This window comes from Ochlerotatus camptorhynchus, unplaced genomic scaffold, assembly GCF_037179485.1.
Source record: "Ochlerotatus camptorhynchus isolate MF236.1 unplaced genomic scaffold, CSIRO-AGI_Acam_v1.1 ptg000503l, whole genome shotgun sequence".
Taxonomy (NCBI): domain Eukaryota; kingdom Metazoa; phylum Arthropoda; class Insecta; order Diptera; family Culicidae; genus Ochlerotatus; species Ochlerotatus camptorhynchus.
Genome location: NW_027040988.1, coordinates 7934647 through 7956011, shown reverse-complemented (window position 1 = coordinate 7956011; position 21365 = coordinate 7934647). Strand labels below are relative to the sequence as shown.

Below are 21365 nucleotides of genomic sequence, written 5' to 3'. Positions count from 1 at the left end.
AAGTTGCTTTCAATTAAAAACTCTTGACTGCATAATGAAAGCACAATATAATATAAGACTTTGTGTAGCGACAAATGAAATTAAAATGAGTTTTCATTATGATAGGAACTGCTAATTTTAATATCGATTTGCTTTCATTTTTTAACCGACTTTGCTCGGGTATCTTTTTCTTTCCTTTATTTAACGTCGGTCTCTGTTCCGCAATCTAGTGCCAATCACCGACGGACATCGATTGCCATCCATTGACGGCAATCGAATGTGCAGGAAGGCAGCTTCCACACCTGCGTAGGATATCGCACCCATTCAACACACATGGGCCGGGACCAACGGCTTTACTTCCCTTCCGAAGGAAGACGTGACCAGAGATTTTTATGCCTCAGAAAAATCCCACCGACCTCGGCTGGGATTGAACCCAGACCCATCGGGGTGTTAGAAAGCAGTCACGCTTACCACTACACCAACGGCGCCGGCTGCTCGGGTATCTATTTATTTTTTTATTTGTCGTCAATCAGTGTAGACCGTTTCACAATTATTGTCTTAGGTGCTATTTTTACAATTTTGTCTGTGTTTATATTTTTATAATATGTCTTGAGAACAAGTTAAAAAAAAATACTTCTAGCTGACGTTATGCGAGGAATTAAGATATTGCTTTAATGTGGTTTTTTGTCATTGTAAAGTCAATGTTATCGCAGTGCTTATTATATGTGTCCATAATTTGGTTCAAGGGTCCAAATTTGGCATAATTCGTACGATGACGATTTGTAGCAAATATATTTCTATTTCGTTAATGCCTACCGTGCCAGCACCATATTTGACGCGTTCCTAATGATGACGCACTCGTCTATTTTTGATCGCATCTCGATTTTGACAAGATATTTTTTGTAAACCTTGTTACACCATCATCCCTTGAGCACTGAAACTAATATATGCAGAAGTAACATTTCAAAAATAATTATTGAAAATACTCGAACATTATTGAGTGCGTCGATTTAGGAACCGCTTCGAATATGGTGCCTCCACGGTAGGTGGTGTAAATACATTTAAGGATGACAATAGTTCTATTGAATCAATGCTATGTGATACGATATCGTTTACGAATGAAATCATAGCAAATTCACGACGGTCTTTTAATGTTTGGATATTTATGAGCATACACCGAGCTGTGTAAGATGGCAGAGGAAATACAGTCCAACCTAACTTGCGGAGTGCATACAATAGAAACTGCTTTTGAACGGACTCTATTCTTTCTTCGTGTCTGATTGAAAAAGGAGCCCAAACTATGCTGCAATATTCTAACACCGACAAACCGACATGAATGATCATACAAAGTTATAGATTCTCGATCAAGAGTTAAGTTTAAGTTTCATGTCGGTTTGTCAGTGATTCTAATATCGACCTTACATAAGCAATGTACAATGTTTTTATCGTATACGGATCGTGAAAGTTATAACAGAAAGGTTTTATGAAACCAAGCATGTTGTTAGCTCTGTTAATAATTGTGTTATAATGATCTGTGAAAGTAAGGAAAATATGAGAAAAGGAAACAATAATTAATTCTTTGGATATACGATAAAGAAGGGAATATTCCTTTTTGCAATGCTTAAATAAAACAACAAAAATGTTATCTTCCATTTAATTCCACTTAAATAATTTCGGTATTCGTGACAGATACGTATTTCGGCTACGCATTTCGATATGTACGAACAGCGGCAATGTTCTTTGTTTATTCTACGCCTACACATCATCCATTTCGCGGGGACCGATCATCGTGGAGTTGTTCCTTTCCAGGAGATAAACAAACATACCATCATTAATGTTGTGCTTCTCCCGCACTGATCAGGCCCAATCCATAGCAATGCTTACCTTTTCCATCACCGGTCAGGAATCGCTCACAGATGAATGTAGTGGAACAATTTCCCCAGGCCAATTTAAATTCCTCTCACTTTAACTAAACCGCCGGGCCTTACGCATGCATAGTCCTCCGAAGATGGACTTTGCTATCGGTCATCGGTTTGCCTCTAGAGCCGGAAACGTATTATCCATGCGCGTACTTCACATTAAAGTAAAACACTTTTCTTCTTTTGTAGAGGCAAGTTTCATAAAATGTTGTTATTGTTTGTTTACCTTCTGCTATCCGACTGCGAAGTTTGACACTTGACGCTCATTTCCGTCAAGTGTCAAACTTTGCGCTCGGATAGCAGAGCGTAAACAAACGTGCATAAAATTGTCAAAATGTGATGGTCAAAATATGAATGTTGCCAAGTTATTAACAAAAGTGAGAATCGGTGTAAAGAATCGATCAATGTAGATAGGACCTATTATAAAGTGACGCGAGAATATATGTGTGAAATATGTTTCAACTAGAGTCGGTGTATAATGAGTCACGCCAAGAGTGAAGCCAAGTCTACCTATCGAACCGTCAAACCGGCTACCTATCGGGCAAAGTAAATAAACATTACGATGCTATGAAAGGTCCACGAAAGGTATTGCAATAAAATATAAAATATAATCGAAGAAATGAGCATAAACACGCAGTGAGCTTTAAATTGTCATGGGATACGTTCGGTAATGATCAGTAATGAGAATTTCTACTATTTTTTGTTAAGATAATTTGACAAAATCACTGATATAATGATTTACTACAGCCGCATGTTTTTTCTCTCGCTAGAAGTCATTTGAAGTTGTTGTAGAAGTCCTCTGTTGCCAAGTGAAAAGAATGGGAATCTTTCGAAAACCGTGATGCGAGTTCAACTGTTTTTCTCTTGGCGTGACTCATTATACACCGACTCTAGTTTCAACGATCTTGAAATCGATAAACAAAATCGATTGATCGAACAAAAAAAAAATAAATCGCTGCAAGATCGCCCATTACAATATGCGCATCCAAGATCGCCCATTTTTGACGTTTTTGTCTTGGCGTCGTCAGCGTGCAGTGCAGTTTAGTTATTTTGCTCGTTTAAAACATTTGAGAAAAAACATTTTATTGAACCGTAACGATAAAGTGATAAGTGATAAGTGATTGTTTACTCCGATTCCAAAATGCCACCTACTGCCCTCCAACTCGAGCGCAGTAAGTTGGCGAAAAAAGTCTTCCTAGAGCGGAAGAAACTTTTGCAGGTTAGTTACTGTGAAATAGAAATGGCGGAATCCGCCATTTTGTAAGTAATAACGTTCCAAAGCTGATGATACGCCGTGGAAATAACCCTCGGATTTTTTGTTTGCTGTTCCACCTTGGTTCTTCGTTTGCAAATTGTGTGAGAGTAGAATTTTGCCCGGAGATTTTTTGGTCTTCTTTTTCATCGTTGTTTACACATGAAATATCAATCGGATGCATTTCAAATTAATCAGGCATGACTAGATATTACAGAATCAGTGGTGATGGTAGAATCCACCATTTTTACCTATACTGTTCGATTATAATGGCAATTCTCGCGTCACTTTTCAAATAGACCAAACTACATTGATCGGTTCTCTTCACTGACTCTCTCTTTCGTTAATAACTTTGCGCTAAAAACATGTTCAGCAGTTCTTTTCGTCCAATACGCTAAATTAATACTTTCTTTCAACAGAATATGTAGAAAAATTAGCTCGAAATATGAATTATTATTATTAACAAAAGTGAGAATCGATAAATGTAGATAGGACCTATTGAAAAGAAATGCGAGAATTATACCATGATTTTATTTTCATCGACAGCAGTCGCTTCGGCATGTCCGAAATAGCACGTCGGAACAGCACGAGGATCTCCAGCAGCTGACCGATCGGCACGAGGAGTCCCAAGAGCGGACGGAACAGCAAGTAAAGCCCCAACAGTGGACAACACAGCACGAGGAACCCCAACAGCGGACGGAACCAGACCAGAAGCCCTCGATTGGACGACAGGTAGGCTACAATTTCTAATCACCCATATTCTTGGTTTCGTTCGAACCGTTTTTTTTTTTATATGGAAAATTCGGTTCGAACAAAAACGAGAATATGGGTGAATATTCTTTTGGGCCTAGGACAAAGCACTTCCTACAATCTTTTTTGACACAGAAACGGACTGGTTTCATACGGGACGAGATTTGCGCTGGTAAGAATGAAAGGAAATTGTCCCTCTCCTACCACCGCAAATCCCGTTCCGCATGGAATGAGCTCGTCACAGTGAACATTAATTTAATAAGCGTTAATTCCTGTATAAAATATACTAAAAACTGCCTTTTTCGCTAGAGCTAATGACGGACATGATTGTACACCTTTAATCTAGTACGCCGATTGCGGTACTGGGTTAAAGGAGTACAACGGTACAACAATAGCATACTTATAAAGGTGTCCCTTAAGTTGACCACCAAAAATCCTACCATTTTTGTTGTTTTCCACAGCAAATGGCTCCAAGACGGCGCTCGGTTCGACTGCTCAGTTATGCCGAGAAGGAGGTGACAACCAAAAATCTTGTCAGCCAACGCAGTGCCCGGTGGATGGCAGACGATCAATCTTCGGTGAGTATTTTTCTAGCACTATGTATTCCACTGTGAGAAAGATCACAAATTTTCGAAAATCCTTCCCATCCCTCAAGAAAGAGTGAACTTTAGTGATTTAGCAATTATATTATAATTTCTTTTCATCGACAGCAGTCTACACGGCATGTACGAAACAGCACATCGGAACAGAACGAGGATCTCCAACAGCTGACGGATCAGCACGAGGAGCGCCAACAGCCGACGGAACCTGACCAGAAGCCCTCGATTGGACGACAGGTAGGTTCCTATTATTCATTATATTCTTAAAGCTTTCTTCCCACAGGACTCGTTCCGTACCCGCACGGAATGAGCTTGACACTGTGGGAAAATAACTTTAATCAGCTAGAAACAGGAATCCTCCGAATAGCGCGATGCCTGGTGCCGGCCACCCAACGCAATTTCTTGGTTGTTTCTCACCAATTGAGCTCGTTATCTGTAGGTGACAAGGTTATCATTGCCCTTAATCACATGCAAAAAATGAGCTCAATTGGATGGAGGACAACCGAGAAATCATGGTGGGTAGACCGAACCAGCCACCGTGCTATTCGGGGGATTCCTGTAGCTGATTGTAAACGCGGTGAGATTTGCGGTGGGGTGACCTATAGCCTATAGGCAACTAGTATGATGGAGCACTACTCTGGCATATCGAATCCATTTCCGTCATAGGCGTCAACAAGACAGACAGCTCTACATCTAACATTCATGCATGAAGTTCTTTGCTCACGAGTAAAATTACGAATACTGTAAAAAACATAACGGGACTGTCGAAATACGTGTTCCGAAGTGAATTGATGTATGCTTAAATGATGCCGCACCCTATTGGCTGTTTCATTGAAAAAGAAAGAAAAATAGGCCAAAACCGTCCTAGAAAGCAGCACCATAGGAATTCCTATGGCGAAAATTTCTGCGACGGTTTCTGTTCGTTTTGTTCTGCCTCTTGAAACACAATAGGGTGCGGCACCATTTCGGTATAGCTCCCTTCACTTCGGCACACCGCCCTTATATCAGTCTTCCGTTGTCTTTATTGTTTTTGACACGTATGACGAAAATGGGTCCCATATGGCGAAGTAGTGTTCCACCTTAATCATTCTCGGTAAGTGCGCATGCATTATGCCATATTATGGTGTATTCAGATCTGAGCGTGCATTAGCGGAACGGAGCAAAATTTTCGTTGGCATGAAAGATAGAACTAGTATTTTTCTCTCTCTCTCTCTCTCTCTCTCTCGTACCTTCGCAAAATATCACCTTTAAGGTGGATTCCGTTCTGAGCGATATTCCACGCGCGGGGCGGGATTTTGCGAAGGAACGAGAGGGAGAGAAGTACTAGTTATCTCTCTCATTCCAACGAAAATTTTGCTCCGCTCCGCTAATGCACGCTCAGATTTGAATACACCATTAAGGTGAATTCCATTCTGAGCGAGTACTAGTTCTCTCTCTCATGCCATAAAATTCTGCCATGCCAGATCTGAATACACCATTAAGCGTGCGTGGCGTGCGTGGAGCGGGGTTTGGTGCATGAGACAGATAACTAATACTTTGGTCTCTCTCATATCAACGCAAATTCCGCCTCGCGCATGCTAATATCGTGGTGTGTGGTATTTAAAGCCTGCTTACAACTTTTACCACGCTTTTCGGGGAATTAGTTCGCCAGTCAGAGTTGAACTAAAATCCTACCATTTTTGATTTTTTTTTTTCATTAGCAAATGGCTCCAAGACGGCGCTCGGTTCGGTTATCCAGTTATGCTGAGGAAGGGAAGCTACCATTCACAAAACTTGCCAGCCAACGCAATCCCCGGCGGATGTCAGGCAATCAGTCGTCGGTGAGTTATTTTTCAAGCCACTCAATACCGTGCATATGCGTAGTGTGTGGAGGGGGATGGGTGATAGGGATAGGATAGCATTGTTTCCTGTGCGTTAAACAATAAACTTTAATTTCAGTCATATTTTTTGCGATATTTTTTAAAATTTGAAACAACTTCACCAACGTCCACCACTATAGAAACGTTAACCCTATTGAGCGCTTTCTTTTCTTAAAATAGCGATTAAACTACGTTGGTGATTTTAATCTGAATATCATGTAGGGTGGGGAATGGCTCTCATAAATGGAACACCTGGATTTAACCATAACTGGACCATAATTGGAGCATAGTTCGAAGTGATGCAACTGACATCCGCCAGGGTATGGTTGATGCCAAAATCGTACTCGTGGGGTTACTGTCCGCGTTACAATTTGTTACAATGGGAAGAGGACTTCAGAGAGTTTTGTAGATGAGAATATTGTAATAGTTCAACATGATGTTCTAAGATCTTGGTCAAATCTCAATTGAAGTTCAATGGATTGGGAAGAAGTTCAGGGAGCTTTATTTCATGGAATTGAATTAAAGAAACTTTGTGGAAGTGCAGGAATCTACGTAGAAGTTTAATAGAACATAGGGATATCCATGGAATTTCAATATGATTTCAATAAAGTTCTCTGGATGTTTATCTACACAGAATTTCACATGTCTTCAAGAAGAATGAAGCGATTCAACCTTTACATGAGACGTTTACGTTTATCCTGCAAGTAGATGACATCGCCCTTGCCATACTTGATCACCAGATAAATGATGATGGTATGACTATCGTAAACTACCGTCCCATGGTCATCGGTAATCAATCAATTGGTAATGGTAATCAATTTTGTAAAATTCTTTTGCCATGTAATAATTTGAACAGACTCTAATATCAAAGCCAATAAACAATCTGAACCGCTTAAGAGCTGAATAAGAATATTAGCTAAAGGAACATATTTTTGCTTTTATAAGCTGTAATAAATATTCAGGTATCAATGGTGTTGGGCGGAGCTAAATAAGAATTTGAGTAGCTGGTACTAGTACCTGTGCGCTGGTCATTTCATCGGCGGCGGCGGTGGCGTGCATCGGCGTATCACTTTGCTCGTCGTAAAAATATCGCATATCCAACATGAATTCAAGTAAGGTAACCTAAATTGAACATAAATATTTGATTGGTGTTTGTGACATGTTATAGACAACGCCATTTTAAATTTGCTACCGAAAACACCATCGTATCTTTTCGGTACAGTATCAGAATTATATCTACGGTTGTTTGGATGAATGAATAAAGGCTCGATCTTTGTAAGGATATTGAATAAACAATATGATAAACATTGATCTTAGTTATCAATTTATTTGTTATTTGATATGTCACATGATGGGTTTTTTTTGAGACTCCGGCCATTTTCTCGGGGAATCTGGAACGCATCCAGGGGTGGCACAGTCCTGGACACTCGATATAACTGCCATCGGTTGTTATGTTTTTCGATCCTTATGTTATTTGAGGTGTTGCTTGATGTGTTAAGGTATAAGTCAGATTTTTTTTCTACTTTTCCTGGGGAATATCTGGTATATCTTGTTATCGATCTTGGCACTTGATGCAGTTTTGTTCTCTAATTATCATGAGGTGTTATGTGTTACATGGTAAGTTTAGGCAAATGTCATAATCTGGCCACTTCCCTGGGGGTTCCCTGCAGGGAACTGTTACTGAAGACGCGAAAATGAAATATCTAAGCAACCTGTTAATTTTCCTATTGATTCAGAATACGATACAGCACCAAAACGTTAAATCTCATTAAACTAGAACGGCAAAATCAAAAACATGTTCGATTCAACCAAAATGTAGGGGGTTTGGCAGCTGTAGTAAGGAAACATGCACATATTACGTAATTGTATCTCCCAGCTCCGCTTTAGTAATGTCTTACATCGAACCATAACATGTTCTGTATTCTTCATGCTTTCAAACGCAAGAAAAAAATATTTCTTAAATCTTACATAATAAGTGCATGGTCCTTAAGGGTTTGCGATATAAGACGGATTTTTTTTTTCAGAATTTCACGAAACTTTCATCACAGACAAACAGACGTAGCTCTTTATATATGTTTTTCTTGAAAACATTGTACCTAAAAAAATAGGACCTCAGTTACGATATCTCACGAGCTCGATCAGTAGGCCTGGCCACTCTGTGATATTCTTTCCGAATTAATCTGCCAAGTAACTTCAAGCTAGTGTCACAGTTAATTTTAATAAGTATTTGCTTGCGTTCCCATTTGCAGATGCCTATAATTTGCCCAGTTTTTGATACTACAGTTCCGAACCACTCGAAGCTTAACACACTTCCAGCTACCAGTCAATCGATCAAATCACATGCATCTTCGGCTCCATGCGGAGACGACAATCAACATGTTATCATCTTCAACGATGAACAGTGTCAAGATGAAACATCGGTGGATGTACCGGAGCATGTAAATCACTGGAAGAGCGTAGTCGGCCCAGACGGCATAGAGCGGGATCAACGTGATAATCAAGAAGGAGGATATTTGAGGAATGAACCACAAAAGCCGAATCCGAAACGACGGAACAAGCGCAGGAAGAAAAAAAACATGACAGAGACGGTAAGCAAAAAATAGTAGAGAGGTATCTATATATATTTAAAACAGAGTGGTATACATAAGACCGCACATAACTCAAGAACGGATCGTCATATTTGAGCTGTTTGGAATTAAGAGTCCATCACGTTATATCACATTGATTTGAACTTTTGCTGAATGAACACGAGCACAAGCAACTATAAATAGGTAGAGATCGCAAGTTGATGCGATATGTTTCCAGCGCTCATCGTACAGATCTCTGAGATCAGAGTCTCAATTCTAGATGCTCGAAAAAACTGAAGCTAGCAAATCATTCCTCGAAAAATCCATTTGTCGCTTCTTGCACCTTTTTGCAGGAAATCTTCATAAATCTCTTTAATATTTATTCAGGGTACGTGCAGTTCAGTAGGACGGAAGACGGAGTCAACCATCTCACCTGAAATAAAATCTACAAGCATTAGCATTAAAGCTGAGCCTTCCGACTCTGAAGATGGACAACTAGCTGCAGTACCTGGAATCACGGAAAAGTCGTGTATTCCCGGATCATCTGCTGAGGTATGGACATATACTAAGCACAAGCAATCTGGGAATATTCCTAAAGTAAATTAATTGAAATTGTTGAATCATTTGCTATTTTTATGGTGTATAGTTTTGAAAGTACACAAAGTTGTATTTATCTGTAAGTCATAAAACTTTTTCATAGTTGTAGAATTTTAATTTTTGTTTTGCAGTGACAAAGATACTGTCATACTTTCAAGTTCCAGAATCTTAGAAGTTTGTTCATTGGAGATCGTTTTTTTTTTTTTTTTTTTATCTTCAAGTCTCAGAATCTTCAAATTTTTTCTGAATTTTGTTTTTATACCAAGATTGGAATTTTGAAATTTTGTCGAAGTTCCACAATTTTTATATTCGATTTTGAAATCGAATTGGATACTAGATCACTGGCCTCCCCCTGCCCTCTGGCTACGCGTATGCATCTCCCACTATCCGTTCAGAAGATTCTGATCTGATTGCCCATCTCTGCATGTGATCATATTATCTTTTGATTATTCCGCATACTTTTGATTGATTGATTTCGTTTATTTAGGAGATTTTCTGAAAAACACGTTATTTGCAAAATAAGAATTTACAACCTTGATTTGAACTTGAAATTTAACTATAGGGACCTGGAAAAATCAGGGAAATTTAATAGGGATTTTAAGTTGCCACCCTGCGGGAGAGCTCACTGTATACAATTTTAATGTTGCTTTCTTCTATCAATAGCATCCCACTATGCCTGCTGTTACGGCCACCGATAGCAGCGCTCATAATAAACGGTGGCAGCCAATCAAAGTCGTGCTACTATCAGATGCTGAATCTTTTGTAAAAATGTTCGAGTTCGGGTTCCGATATAAATCCGTGAATCAGCCGGAGAAGGGAGCGATGAGATACTATCGGTGCAGTCGCATAAAACATAGAGCACGCCCACAATGCGAAAGACAAGTTCTAATGTTCATCCCAAATTCATCAAATGATTGCACGATTTCCGCAAGAGGCCATCATACTTGCACTCAGGCACCGGTTCAAAATCTAGCTCATCAAAAGCTATCAGCTGAGCATCATCAACTCATCGAAAGGCTGCTTAAATCCGGGGTACCATCAAAAGACGTCAAAGGACATGTGAGAATCCTGACCGATGGAGTGTCCAAAAACCAATTGGATTATGCGGTCAAGTCTTCCAGTCGCAACATGTACGGGAACGGAACGCTGTCAATGGGTATGATATTACAATTTTATTATTTTTTTTTGAAAGAAAAATGTTTATTTATTCTAGTTTCTGGTCAAGCAGTGGCTTCATCAGAAATCTCAAACATTAAATTACGAATCAGTTTGCTGTCTGGGTAACAAAGTGACGTAAACGCCACGATGATAGATTTTTGTTATTCACTTTTCCAAACAACACTCAAAAACACTCTTTCCTTGGAAAACAAATGTATGCCAAGCATGAGACAATGATATAAGCCATACATTTGCAGAAAAATAGTAAACATTTTCAAAGTTTACGCCAAACAGGTGTCCTGCATAAAATTTTAGTCTTAAATCAAGGTTCATATTTTTTGCTATAATTTATAGATGAACTCTCCACAACTCGATATTGAAGAGACCATCGAGTAACAGAATTATCGATAGAAAAACAATCTCATCAAATGAAATGCCATTAACTTTCCATATGTCTCTATGATTCTACAGAGTTGACTGTATTTTTCGATCATATTCAACGGATTAAGCAATAATTTCATATATATTTTTTTCTTGTAATTAAGATGGACTGAAAGTTACTGTAAATCGATAACATTTTTGAAAGCAACTATCGCAAATCTTACTACTGGTACTATGTGAGGAAATAATTGAAATGCTAATTCAAACTAACCAAAATCGACTTGTTTTGTAAAGTGTTGCAGTTCGCCACGGATCGATGACTTCATATTGATATCATTTTAATGCTGCAATGAATTGACCTTGATGTAATTTCACCTCAGTGATGAGGAGACCTGTCACCTATAATTCAGCGCCAGCATCGGTGAGAAATGTCTCGCTCTAATGGCATAGTTCCCCTGACGAAGGGCATTTCCACGAACGATGTCTGGTTAGCTAAGGACAATTATTTGTCTGGTGGGGCACGGGATCGTTTATGGTTTCAGTTATTTTGTAGTGTTTGACAATGATGTCACCGAAGCTGTCTCTATGATAGAACGAAAATATTTACGAGGCTTGAGTCTTTTAGTTAAGCATATGGGTTAGCATCCGATTTTATTTCTCTTTAGTACCAGTGCTGTTTAAAGGGTCAATACGTCTTTAGTTACTATTCTCGCTAGAACTTTCATTTGCCTTTACTATTTATCAGTAAACGCAAGTCAGAATGAATTACATTTTGTTTCGGTTGGCTTTCATCTTACTCACCATTCAGACTTATGCTTGGTTGTCCTATAATGTACATACCTAGAAGTCGTTTCAATTCCACTCGATCCATGGCTGCATGTCACCAACCATGCTGTCTGCGGAGATTTCGCAGATCTCCTTCCATCTGGTTGATCCATCTGCGTATCTTTTCATCTATTTCTAGTCGGATTGTTATCGAGCACTAAAAGAATTTATGTTTAATGGATGTTTGTTTTGGCCGATTCCTCGCATGAAATTCCCATGGTGATAAAAACGTGGCGTGTGATGTTTTCTCGTGCGATTAATTGTCGGAATTTCACAATTATGTTTGTTTGGCTGAAACTACAGTAATTCAATAAAATTATCGATTATCTGACTGTCAAATCTATACTAAACACCAAATCAAACAGACTACATACCCTAATAAACATATCATGGTTAATTTGCTTAACGACGTGTTCGGGATATCATCCAAACCATTTGTGGAATAGTTCAATCATTTGGGTTATCGTTTGTGTATGGTATTTTTTTTTATTACTCACATCATGTAACCAAATGCATGTTTATATTTGTAAAATATAAATTAATGATTCTCATGTTTGCCTAAGGTTGGAAACGATTTTGCACAACCTTTCAAATTGTTTATTGGGCTCTCCCTGTGGAATACTTTGCCTTGAGGTTAAACTTTTTTTTTTTCATTTTCTTTTTTTGTGATCAAGTCGTCTACAATATTTGCTGTAAAAATCCATTGTTAATTTGAGCTCTATGAATTTACCCCACCAAAGGGCAATATACGCTTTAGCCTGAACGCCGTAATATACACAGCAAAAAAAAAATGTAATATCAATCAATGTAATTCAAGCTGATGTATGAAATAATGATCTAATAGCCAAAATCAGATACAATATTACATCAATGGATGTAATTTGGTTCGCAAAATCGATGTACATCGTACAACGTTATATTACACAACCGATGGATTGACCTGGTTGCAGCAGTTTGGATGTAATATTCAACAACTTTTTTTTCTGTGTAGAATGATGAATACAGATTTATTTATTGACTTATGATTTTTTTCCCCATTTGTATCTTAGGTGAGTTAGAAGAATGGACGGCAAAGATGTCGACCATTCCGGATGATGTTGCAGCTGCCTTCGTGATCGGGAAGGACATTGACCATGAACATGGCAAGTTCCGCATAGTTGTATCATCTATGAAACTCCTCAGCCTGCTGCGTCAGTTCGATACACTATCGGCCGACTGTACATTTAAAACTACCCTACAAGGGTATCCGCTGCTTGTAGTAGCTGTCATAGATTCCATGAGGCACGCGCACCCAGTAGCCCTTGCATGCATCTCTCACCAGCAAGCAGCTGATTATATATTTGCGTTTAAAACTATTTACGAAACATGCGGAAAGTTTGGCATTAAACTGGCTGGCATTCGATGGTTCGTCAGTGATGGCGAGGTGGCAATAAAGAATGCAGCCGTCGAGGTTTTTGTGGGCTGCAAAACCATCAACTGCTACTTTCACGTTACCCAGAATGTTAAAAAGCATTTCAAGAAAGGAACCGAGGTGTCAACAGACGATCAGAAAAAAATCTTTCACGATATCACCCAACTGCAAATTGCTCCAACTGCAAACCATTTCCAAGTTGGTGTTGAGTTATTTCAGTTAAAGTATCAACAATATACACACTTCATGGCCTTCTTTGATAAATATTTCAACAATTCCAACTTCTCTGGGTGGCACGAGTCGTTCTCGCCAGGAATTCCCTCTACCAACAACGCGGTAGAGGCTCTGAATAAAGCAATCAAGTACAAGTATCTTCATCGTCGCAAAGAATCCTTCGGGATATTCAAAACCAAAATCTTAGATATTGTTACATCATATGGCGATCCAAATAGAGTAATATACTACGACAGAACACACGATTTGCGACACGAACGGCAGGCGTTTGAATATTTTCAAAGCGGCAAAAAGTGGAGATCTATGAACCATGGAGAGGAAAAATTCGTGTTCATGCCTGGCAGCAACGACAGAGAAGTTACTTCGTTGGACATTGCCAGCTTCATAAAACCAGCATTCAATGATTTTGACCAGTTCGCGGCGCAGATACGATCGCTAAGCCGGGTTAACGCATCGCACGAGAACTACAAACTGTGGAGTTGCACCTGTTATGGTTTCTACAAGGAAAACGTGTGCAAACACATTCTTGTTGTAGCGGTTCAGCAGAAGAAGATCAAACTAAGGCCCGAAGCAAACACGAACACAATGAGCAGCAAAAAGCCTGTTGGAAGGCCTAAATATGTATCCGGAGCTCTTGTTATCGATTAGTAGTCATTAGTAGTCATGGTAGTCATGGATGCTACAGCACAGCACACACAGCAGAACTATCCCGTTGCCGGGAAGCGAGCTTATTCACAGCATCGATACGCATTTTGTAGGCTTGGTGATGTGGCAGTTTACTGAAAATGTTGCCATTTTATTTTTAATGACCGCTAGCCAAGAAAATATAACTGTTATTTTGTTCTTTAACAAGTCTGGTCTTTTTCTTAATTTACACCACAATTCAATCTGATTCAGCTTCGAATGTTTAACTTTTATATTCGCTTTTGATTTGTCCTTAAATGTGTCTGCTTGGATAACGGTATCTGCTTATCTGCTTGTCTGGCTTGATGAATGTAACACTGAACGGTAAGTATTGTACAATTCGCATGGATTGTAAAATGTAAAATTCGCAATGCAGGATACATACAGCTTTTATTAATACCATTATATTTTTCTTCGGTTTTTTTTTAAACAAATTCCATCCCATTTCAATCCTTAAATGACGTTGCGTATGGTACAATAGTTTCAGTTTCATTAACTCAAATTTTGGGAGAATGATCAGAACCTGATTTATACCCCGTTCACATTACAGCCTATATCACGTAATATAGGCTGTCTTGCAATGAGCACTCATGCATAGGATTTCCAGTGAAAACTAAATGTATGAGTGCTCATTGCAAGACAGCGTATATCACGTGATATACGCTGTAATGTGAATGGGTTATTAGAATCAATTGAGCCTGGTCGAGTAAAATCGATATTTTGAACCATCCTACTAAGTAACCTTCTGGGAACGAAAGCAGTACACCAATTTAGCATAATAGTAAATTTGAACTGGATTACAGCTGTAATTTGATAGCCGTGACATTAATTTAAGGAATTAATCTCAGGAATATACTTCAACAGTGTCATATTTTTCCTAGTTATGGTACAGAATAAAAAAAGGAGCGAAACAAACAACATACTACCTTGGAATAAATTTCCTATAAGAATTGAGTAAGAATTTGTGTTTTCAGTAGCTCAAAATGCTTTGCTGAACGACTTTGTTGTAGTATACCCCTCGTACCTCATAAGCTTTTTGCGTTCCCTAAGGACTTTTATTATATGCGAAACTCTATGGTGCATTTGCCATGGATTAAGGAACATTTTAGTTTATCTGTAGATTCAATTAATATTATTTAGTGAATGTATGCATTTTTTTATGGAGCATTTTCCGTAGGCTATGGAACAATTTTTATTATTCATGGATACAATTAATATTATTTAAGCAAAGTTTTCATTTTTTTTATGGAGCATTTTTCGATGGCTATGGTACATTTGCCGTAAATAATGGAACACAGTTTATTATTCATGGATGCAATGAATATTTTTTAGGGATAATTTTCTTTTTTATATGGAGCTTTACTTGCTTTGCCAATGGAAATAGGGTTACCAAATAATTAAAACATTGATTGCTGAATGCAGAGCGGAGGGCTACACAATGGAATGTTCTCATAACTTATTTGGGCATCGTTACGATGGGTGAAATTAACATTGATTAGGGAACATATCCGATTATTTATCGTGCAGAATAGATTTTTTTACGGAACAATGTCTACTATTTTAAAGAGCAATGTTTTTTCCTAAACGATCAGCTGTATAATTTTATATAACATTTATGCTTTTTTTAAAGAACATTCTTACTTTTCAATGGCAATATTTCAATGATTCTATGGTACAATTGCACTTTATCAAATTGCAAACCGTTCGAGATTAGGGAGCATTTTTGATACCCTAATGTACAGTTTTTAATATTTCAGGGAGCATATTTCAATACTTTAAGGTGCATTTCCGATTTTCTAAGGTACTTCGTCGTTCAATTTAGGGATCGATAAGCTACTATTTATTGTGCATTTTTCATAGCTTTAAGGAACATCATTATTAGTAAATGATCCATTTACCTTTTTGTCATTGGTTTCTCACTACATAATCAGAAAGCTGCTGTTTCTGCCAACAGGTTATGGGCCCAGACGAGTTGACGTTTAGGAGTTAGTTTATAGAATTGTTCAGACGGAGGCCTTCTCTCTGTGGAACAATTTCTAGGGTTTGCTCAGTCGGAGACCTTCTTTTCTGAGGAGCAAACATAGGGATTATTTGAGAAAAGTTTTGCTCAGACGGAGACCATTTTTCTGTGGAGCAAACTTTGATCAAAAGATTATCGACTAGACTATTTTAGACGGCCTTCTTCTTTTTTTATTATTATTGCAAATATGGAAAACCGTCTCAAGCGAGTGGTTATTCCAATGTTTAGAGGGGACGAAAAGACATTCCCGTTCTGGAAGAAAAGAATGGAGCAACATTTTAAATATGAAGGTTTGTTGCACACTCTCGACAAAACTCCTGAAGAAGAAGATTATTTCCATGCGATCGCCGGGGCTACCGCCGAACAAGAGAATGCGAGGAAAGCCGCATTACAAAAACGGCTTAAAGAAGAGGATACAGCAGTTAATGAGCTGTGGCTTGCATTGGATGATGAGCCAATGGGGCATGTTATACATTATAACTATGCTAAGGAAATTATGACTCGATTAGGGGAAATTTTTCAAAAACATGGGCCGATGGCTATGATTGGACTCCGGGCGAAATTATATTCGTTAAAATCCCAAAAATTTAACTCTTTGAAGCAACTCTTTGCAGCTCACCAACAAATTGTTAGGGAAATTGAGAGTATGGGGGAGACTATTGGAGGGGTCGAAAAATTAAATACTTTGCTCGTTGCTATACCGCAGGAATTCCAAAATTTGATTGGTGCCCTCTCTGTGTTGAGGAAGGACGACTTGGAATTGATGTCACTGGAGCAAGTCCAGCGGGTATTTTTGGACGCTGAAGAAAATAAGGGCAAGCGAAACGATTCGGGACCATCACAGGTGGCCATGTACGCACCCCAGCAACAACCCCAGCATCGACCAGATCATCGACCCGATCAGCGATACGAACAGAGACGCCAGCAAAGTTCGGTGAGATGCTTTGAATGTGGTCGGTACGGACACAAGAAACGTAATTGTCGCGAAGCACGCCGCAAGAAGGAAGCCGAAAGGACGGAATTTAGGAACCACCCGGGAGGACAACGTCGTGATGTGGCTATGGTCACGCGACAGAATGGCGCGTTCAGAGTACGGATACCGTTGGAGATACTATCCGAGGATTCCGTTCGTGATTATAAAATAGCGAAGATGGATCTCACCAAGATGCCGGTGCCATCCGGTGGGGTAACCTTGCTGGATTCAGGAGCTACGAAACATATGTTTCATGACATCGGAATGTTCAATGATTTGTGGGACGCCGTGGCTGCCATTCAAACGGCCAAAAAGGGAGAGATGTTGAGATCTGAAAAGTCCGGAAATGTGAACATAGGAACAAATAAAAATTTCAATGTTACACTGTATAATGCTCTTTATGTTCCTGATCTGAGTTACAATATTGTTTCTGTTTCAAGAATCGAGTCTTCTGGGAAGTCAGTTGTATTCAGAAATGGTGGAGTGGAAATTTTCGATGAAAAAGGAATGTTGATTCTTACGGGAGAAAGAGTTGACGGTTTGTATATCTTGAACGTTAAGTTTGATGGAAATTCAGATAAAGTATTTTCTGGCAAGGTATTAAAAGATCATGAGTTGTGGCATGTTCGGTTCGGTCATTTGGGAGCACAGAATTTATTTAAACTGATGAAGGACAAAATGGTAGAGAGGTTGAATATTGAACTATCTTCCATGTCTGGTTCCCCATTGACATGCAAATCATGCATTTATGGAAGACAAACCAGAGAAGCTTTTGATAATTCGCCTAAGATCCGATCTAGTAGACCACTAGAGCTAATTCACTCTGATGTTTGTGGTCAACTACCAGAAGATACACATGACGGATACAGATACTTTGTAACGTTCATTGATGATTATACACATTTTGTAGTTGTATATTTAATCCGCTATAAGAGCGAAGTCTTGGAAAAATTTCGGGAATATGAGGCTATGGTAACTTCACATTTTTCTCTTCGAATTTCGAGGTTGCGAACAGATAATGGTGGGGAGTATTTCAGCGGAGATTTTGTGACGTTCTGTCGAGATAAAGGGATTCAGATGACACCCACTGTTCCGTATACACCACAACAAAATGGTGTCAGCGAAAGGATGAACCGGACCTTAATGGATAAAGTGAGAACAATTCTTCATGAGAGTAATTGTCCGTCAATGTTTTGGGGAGAGGCATTATATGCCTCAACATATGTATTAAACCGTAGTCCTACAAGTGCATTGAACGTTTCAAAAACGCCCTTTGAAATGTGGTTTGGGGTAAAACCTGACGTAAGCAAACTTAGAGTGTTTGGTTGTATTGCCTATGTACACGTGAATAAGGAATACCGTACAAAGTTGGACAAGAGAAGCAAGTCTCTTTGTATGATGGGGTATGCACCAAACGGGTACAGACTATGGGATGAAGATATACGAAAGGTTATAATTTCAAGAGATGTAAAATTTGATGAACATAGTTTTTATTTCACAAAAATTAAAGAAACATCCGAAGAAGAACCGATTTTCTGTGAGGTAGAAAGAAGACCTGAACCTGAAATTTTTGAAGTAGAGAATCATTCCATATCTGATGAAAACAGTGACGATGAGTTCATGAGTGGGGAAGAAGTAGTTGAGGATGAATATAATCCTGAAGAAGGAAATCGTCCTAAAAGAACTGTTAACGCCCCTGCGTGGCTAAATGATTTTGAAACTGTTTTTCTATCTTTGAGCGGTTCAGGTGAAATTCCACAGAATATTGATGAATTACGTAAACGGAGTGATTGGGGTCAATGGAAGCAAGCCATTGATGAAGAATTAAACGCCTTGAAGGAAAACAACACATGGTCATTAATCAACGAGCTACCGGACAAAAAAAAGGCTATTAATTCCATGTGGGTGTTTAGTATCAAGGAAGAAGGAGAGTCCATTCGATATAAAGCAAGGTTAGTAGCGAAGGGGTGTTCGCAACGTCCAGGTGTTGACTACTGTGAAACCTTTGCTCCAGTGGCAAAGATGACAACTGTAAGGACGATGCTTTCGATTGCAGTAAAGAAAGATTGGTTAATACATCAAATGGATGTCAAAACTGCATTTCTCAACGGAACACTGAACGAAGAGATTTATATGAAACTTCCTCGAGATGAGAATGGAAACATTAAGACATGTAAGTTGAATAAAAGTCTCTATGGGTTGAAGCAAGCCGGTAGGAGCTGGAATCAACACTTTGATAAAATAATGTCACAATTAGGGTTTCAGAGGCTGAATTGCGACACATGTCTTTATAATTGCTCTAAAAAGGGTCTTTTTATCATCTTGTACGTAGATGATATATTGATTTTTGGAACTAACATATCTGCTATCAATTGGATTAAGGAAATGCTATCGAACCATTTCAAGATGAAGGATTTAGGGGAAGTTAAAAGTTTCCTGGGTTTAGATATTACCAGAAATCTTGAGAGAGGTACATTAGAGCTGTCTCAGCAATCCTATATTGAGAAGATTTTGAATATATTTGGTATGATGGACTGTAAGTCGATGGCTACACCTATGGATGCGAACTATAAATGGGTAAGATCTGAAAAATGTACTGATAAACCATTTAAGCAATTGTTGGGATGCTTACAGTACTTGACACTAATGTCAAGACCTGACATAACTATTGCTGTGAGTATTTTGAGTCAATTTCAGAGCATGCCAGGAGATGATCATTGGGCAGGATTGAAGAGGATCCTTCGATACCTTCAAGGAACGAAATCGCGACGCTTGGTTTACTACCGTGAGAAGGATGACGAGCCATTAAAGGGATACGCGGATGCGGACTTCGCAAACGATATTGAAGAGAGAAAGTCAAATTCCGGAAACGTTTTTCTGGTTTATGGCAACATCGTGTCCTGGAAGAGCAAGCGGCAGCACATTGTGACGCTATCATCAACAGAAGCGGAACTGGTTTCTTTATGTGACGCTTCTAAGGAGGGTGTATGGATATCATGTATGCTGCGTGAGATGGGGATCTCGTACACTCCATTCACCATATACGAGGACAACATTCCCTGCATTCGAATATCGGAGGAACCTAGAGAGCATCAGCGAACAAAACATATTGATGTGCGGTATATGTTCATTAGAAACTTGATTAATGAGAAGAAAATTAAATTGGAATATATTAAGAGTGAAGATCAGATTGCAGATGTATTTACAAAACCCCTATTAAAATCAAGATTTTATAAAATGTGCGAATTGTTAGGAATGATAAATTGAAGGGAAGTATTGGAATATAAATTTGTCATTCATTTCTACTCGGGATATGAGATCCCAATAATCAGAAGAGAGGGAGAACGAATTCTCTCACCACACAATTAGGCATAGGCAAATGAAATAGACCGCGTGGATTGTAAAGTTATATATATATCGCTAGAGTAGATGGGACAGTGAAATGTATAAGATCAATAAGGAATACAGTGAATTTATCGGGGGGTGGTGTTGCGATCATCATCAAGAAAGGAATAAAGTTCTACACGCTGCCGCATATCCGCACTTCTATCATCGAGGCCCTTAGTGTGGAGGTGGAATCATCAACCGGAAACGTCCGGTTCATCGCCGTATACTGCCCTCGTCAGTGTGCTGCCAGCAACGGACTAAGGATGAAATTCAAGAACGACCTCACCGCTATCACTCGCACGAGCTCACGATTCGTCATTGGGGGCGATCTAAATGCCCGCCACGAAGCATGGCGGAACTATCAGCGGAATCAGAATGGACGTCTGCTCTTCGACCACTCGCAGCATGGCCTGTATACAGTGCAATTTCCGGATGAACCGACATTCATCTCTCCGGCGGGAAACCCTTCCACGCTGGACTTCTTCCTGACGAACTTCGGGCTATCCAAGCCGGTGGCAATTAACGACTTAAGCTCCGATCACCAACCGGTGGTGGCTGAGGTCGGCATCAACATAGCTCCTGCTCCAATCCTACGAAAAGACTACCACCACGTAAACTGGGTCCAGTTTGGACGTGTGGTAGACCTGAACATCAACGAAAATCCGCCGCTTGACACCGTAGAGGACATCGACCGGGCTCTGGAAGGACTCCACCAGGCCATATCCGTGGCTGACGAGACATGCGTTCGACAAGTTCCTGTGAGGGGTAAG

General features: G+C 39.3%; 1 protein-coding gene across 1 annotated transcript; it reads left to right on the top strand.

The window, feature by feature from the left end:
- Positions 1-2926: 2926 nt before the first annotated feature.
- Positions 2927-8961, top strand: LOC135712787 (GATA zinc finger domain-containing protein 10-like). Its single transcript, XM_065235844.1, has 6 exons — positions 2927-3117; positions 3697-3882; positions 4362-4478; positions 4611-4736; positions 6200-6319; positions 8608-8961. The coding sequence occupies exons 1-6, from the start codon at positions 3040-3042 to the stop codon at positions 8959-8961; spliced, it is 981 nt and encodes a 326-aa protein (XP_065091916.1). The 5' UTR covers positions 2927-3039.
- Positions 8962-21365: the final 12404 nt, after the last annotated feature.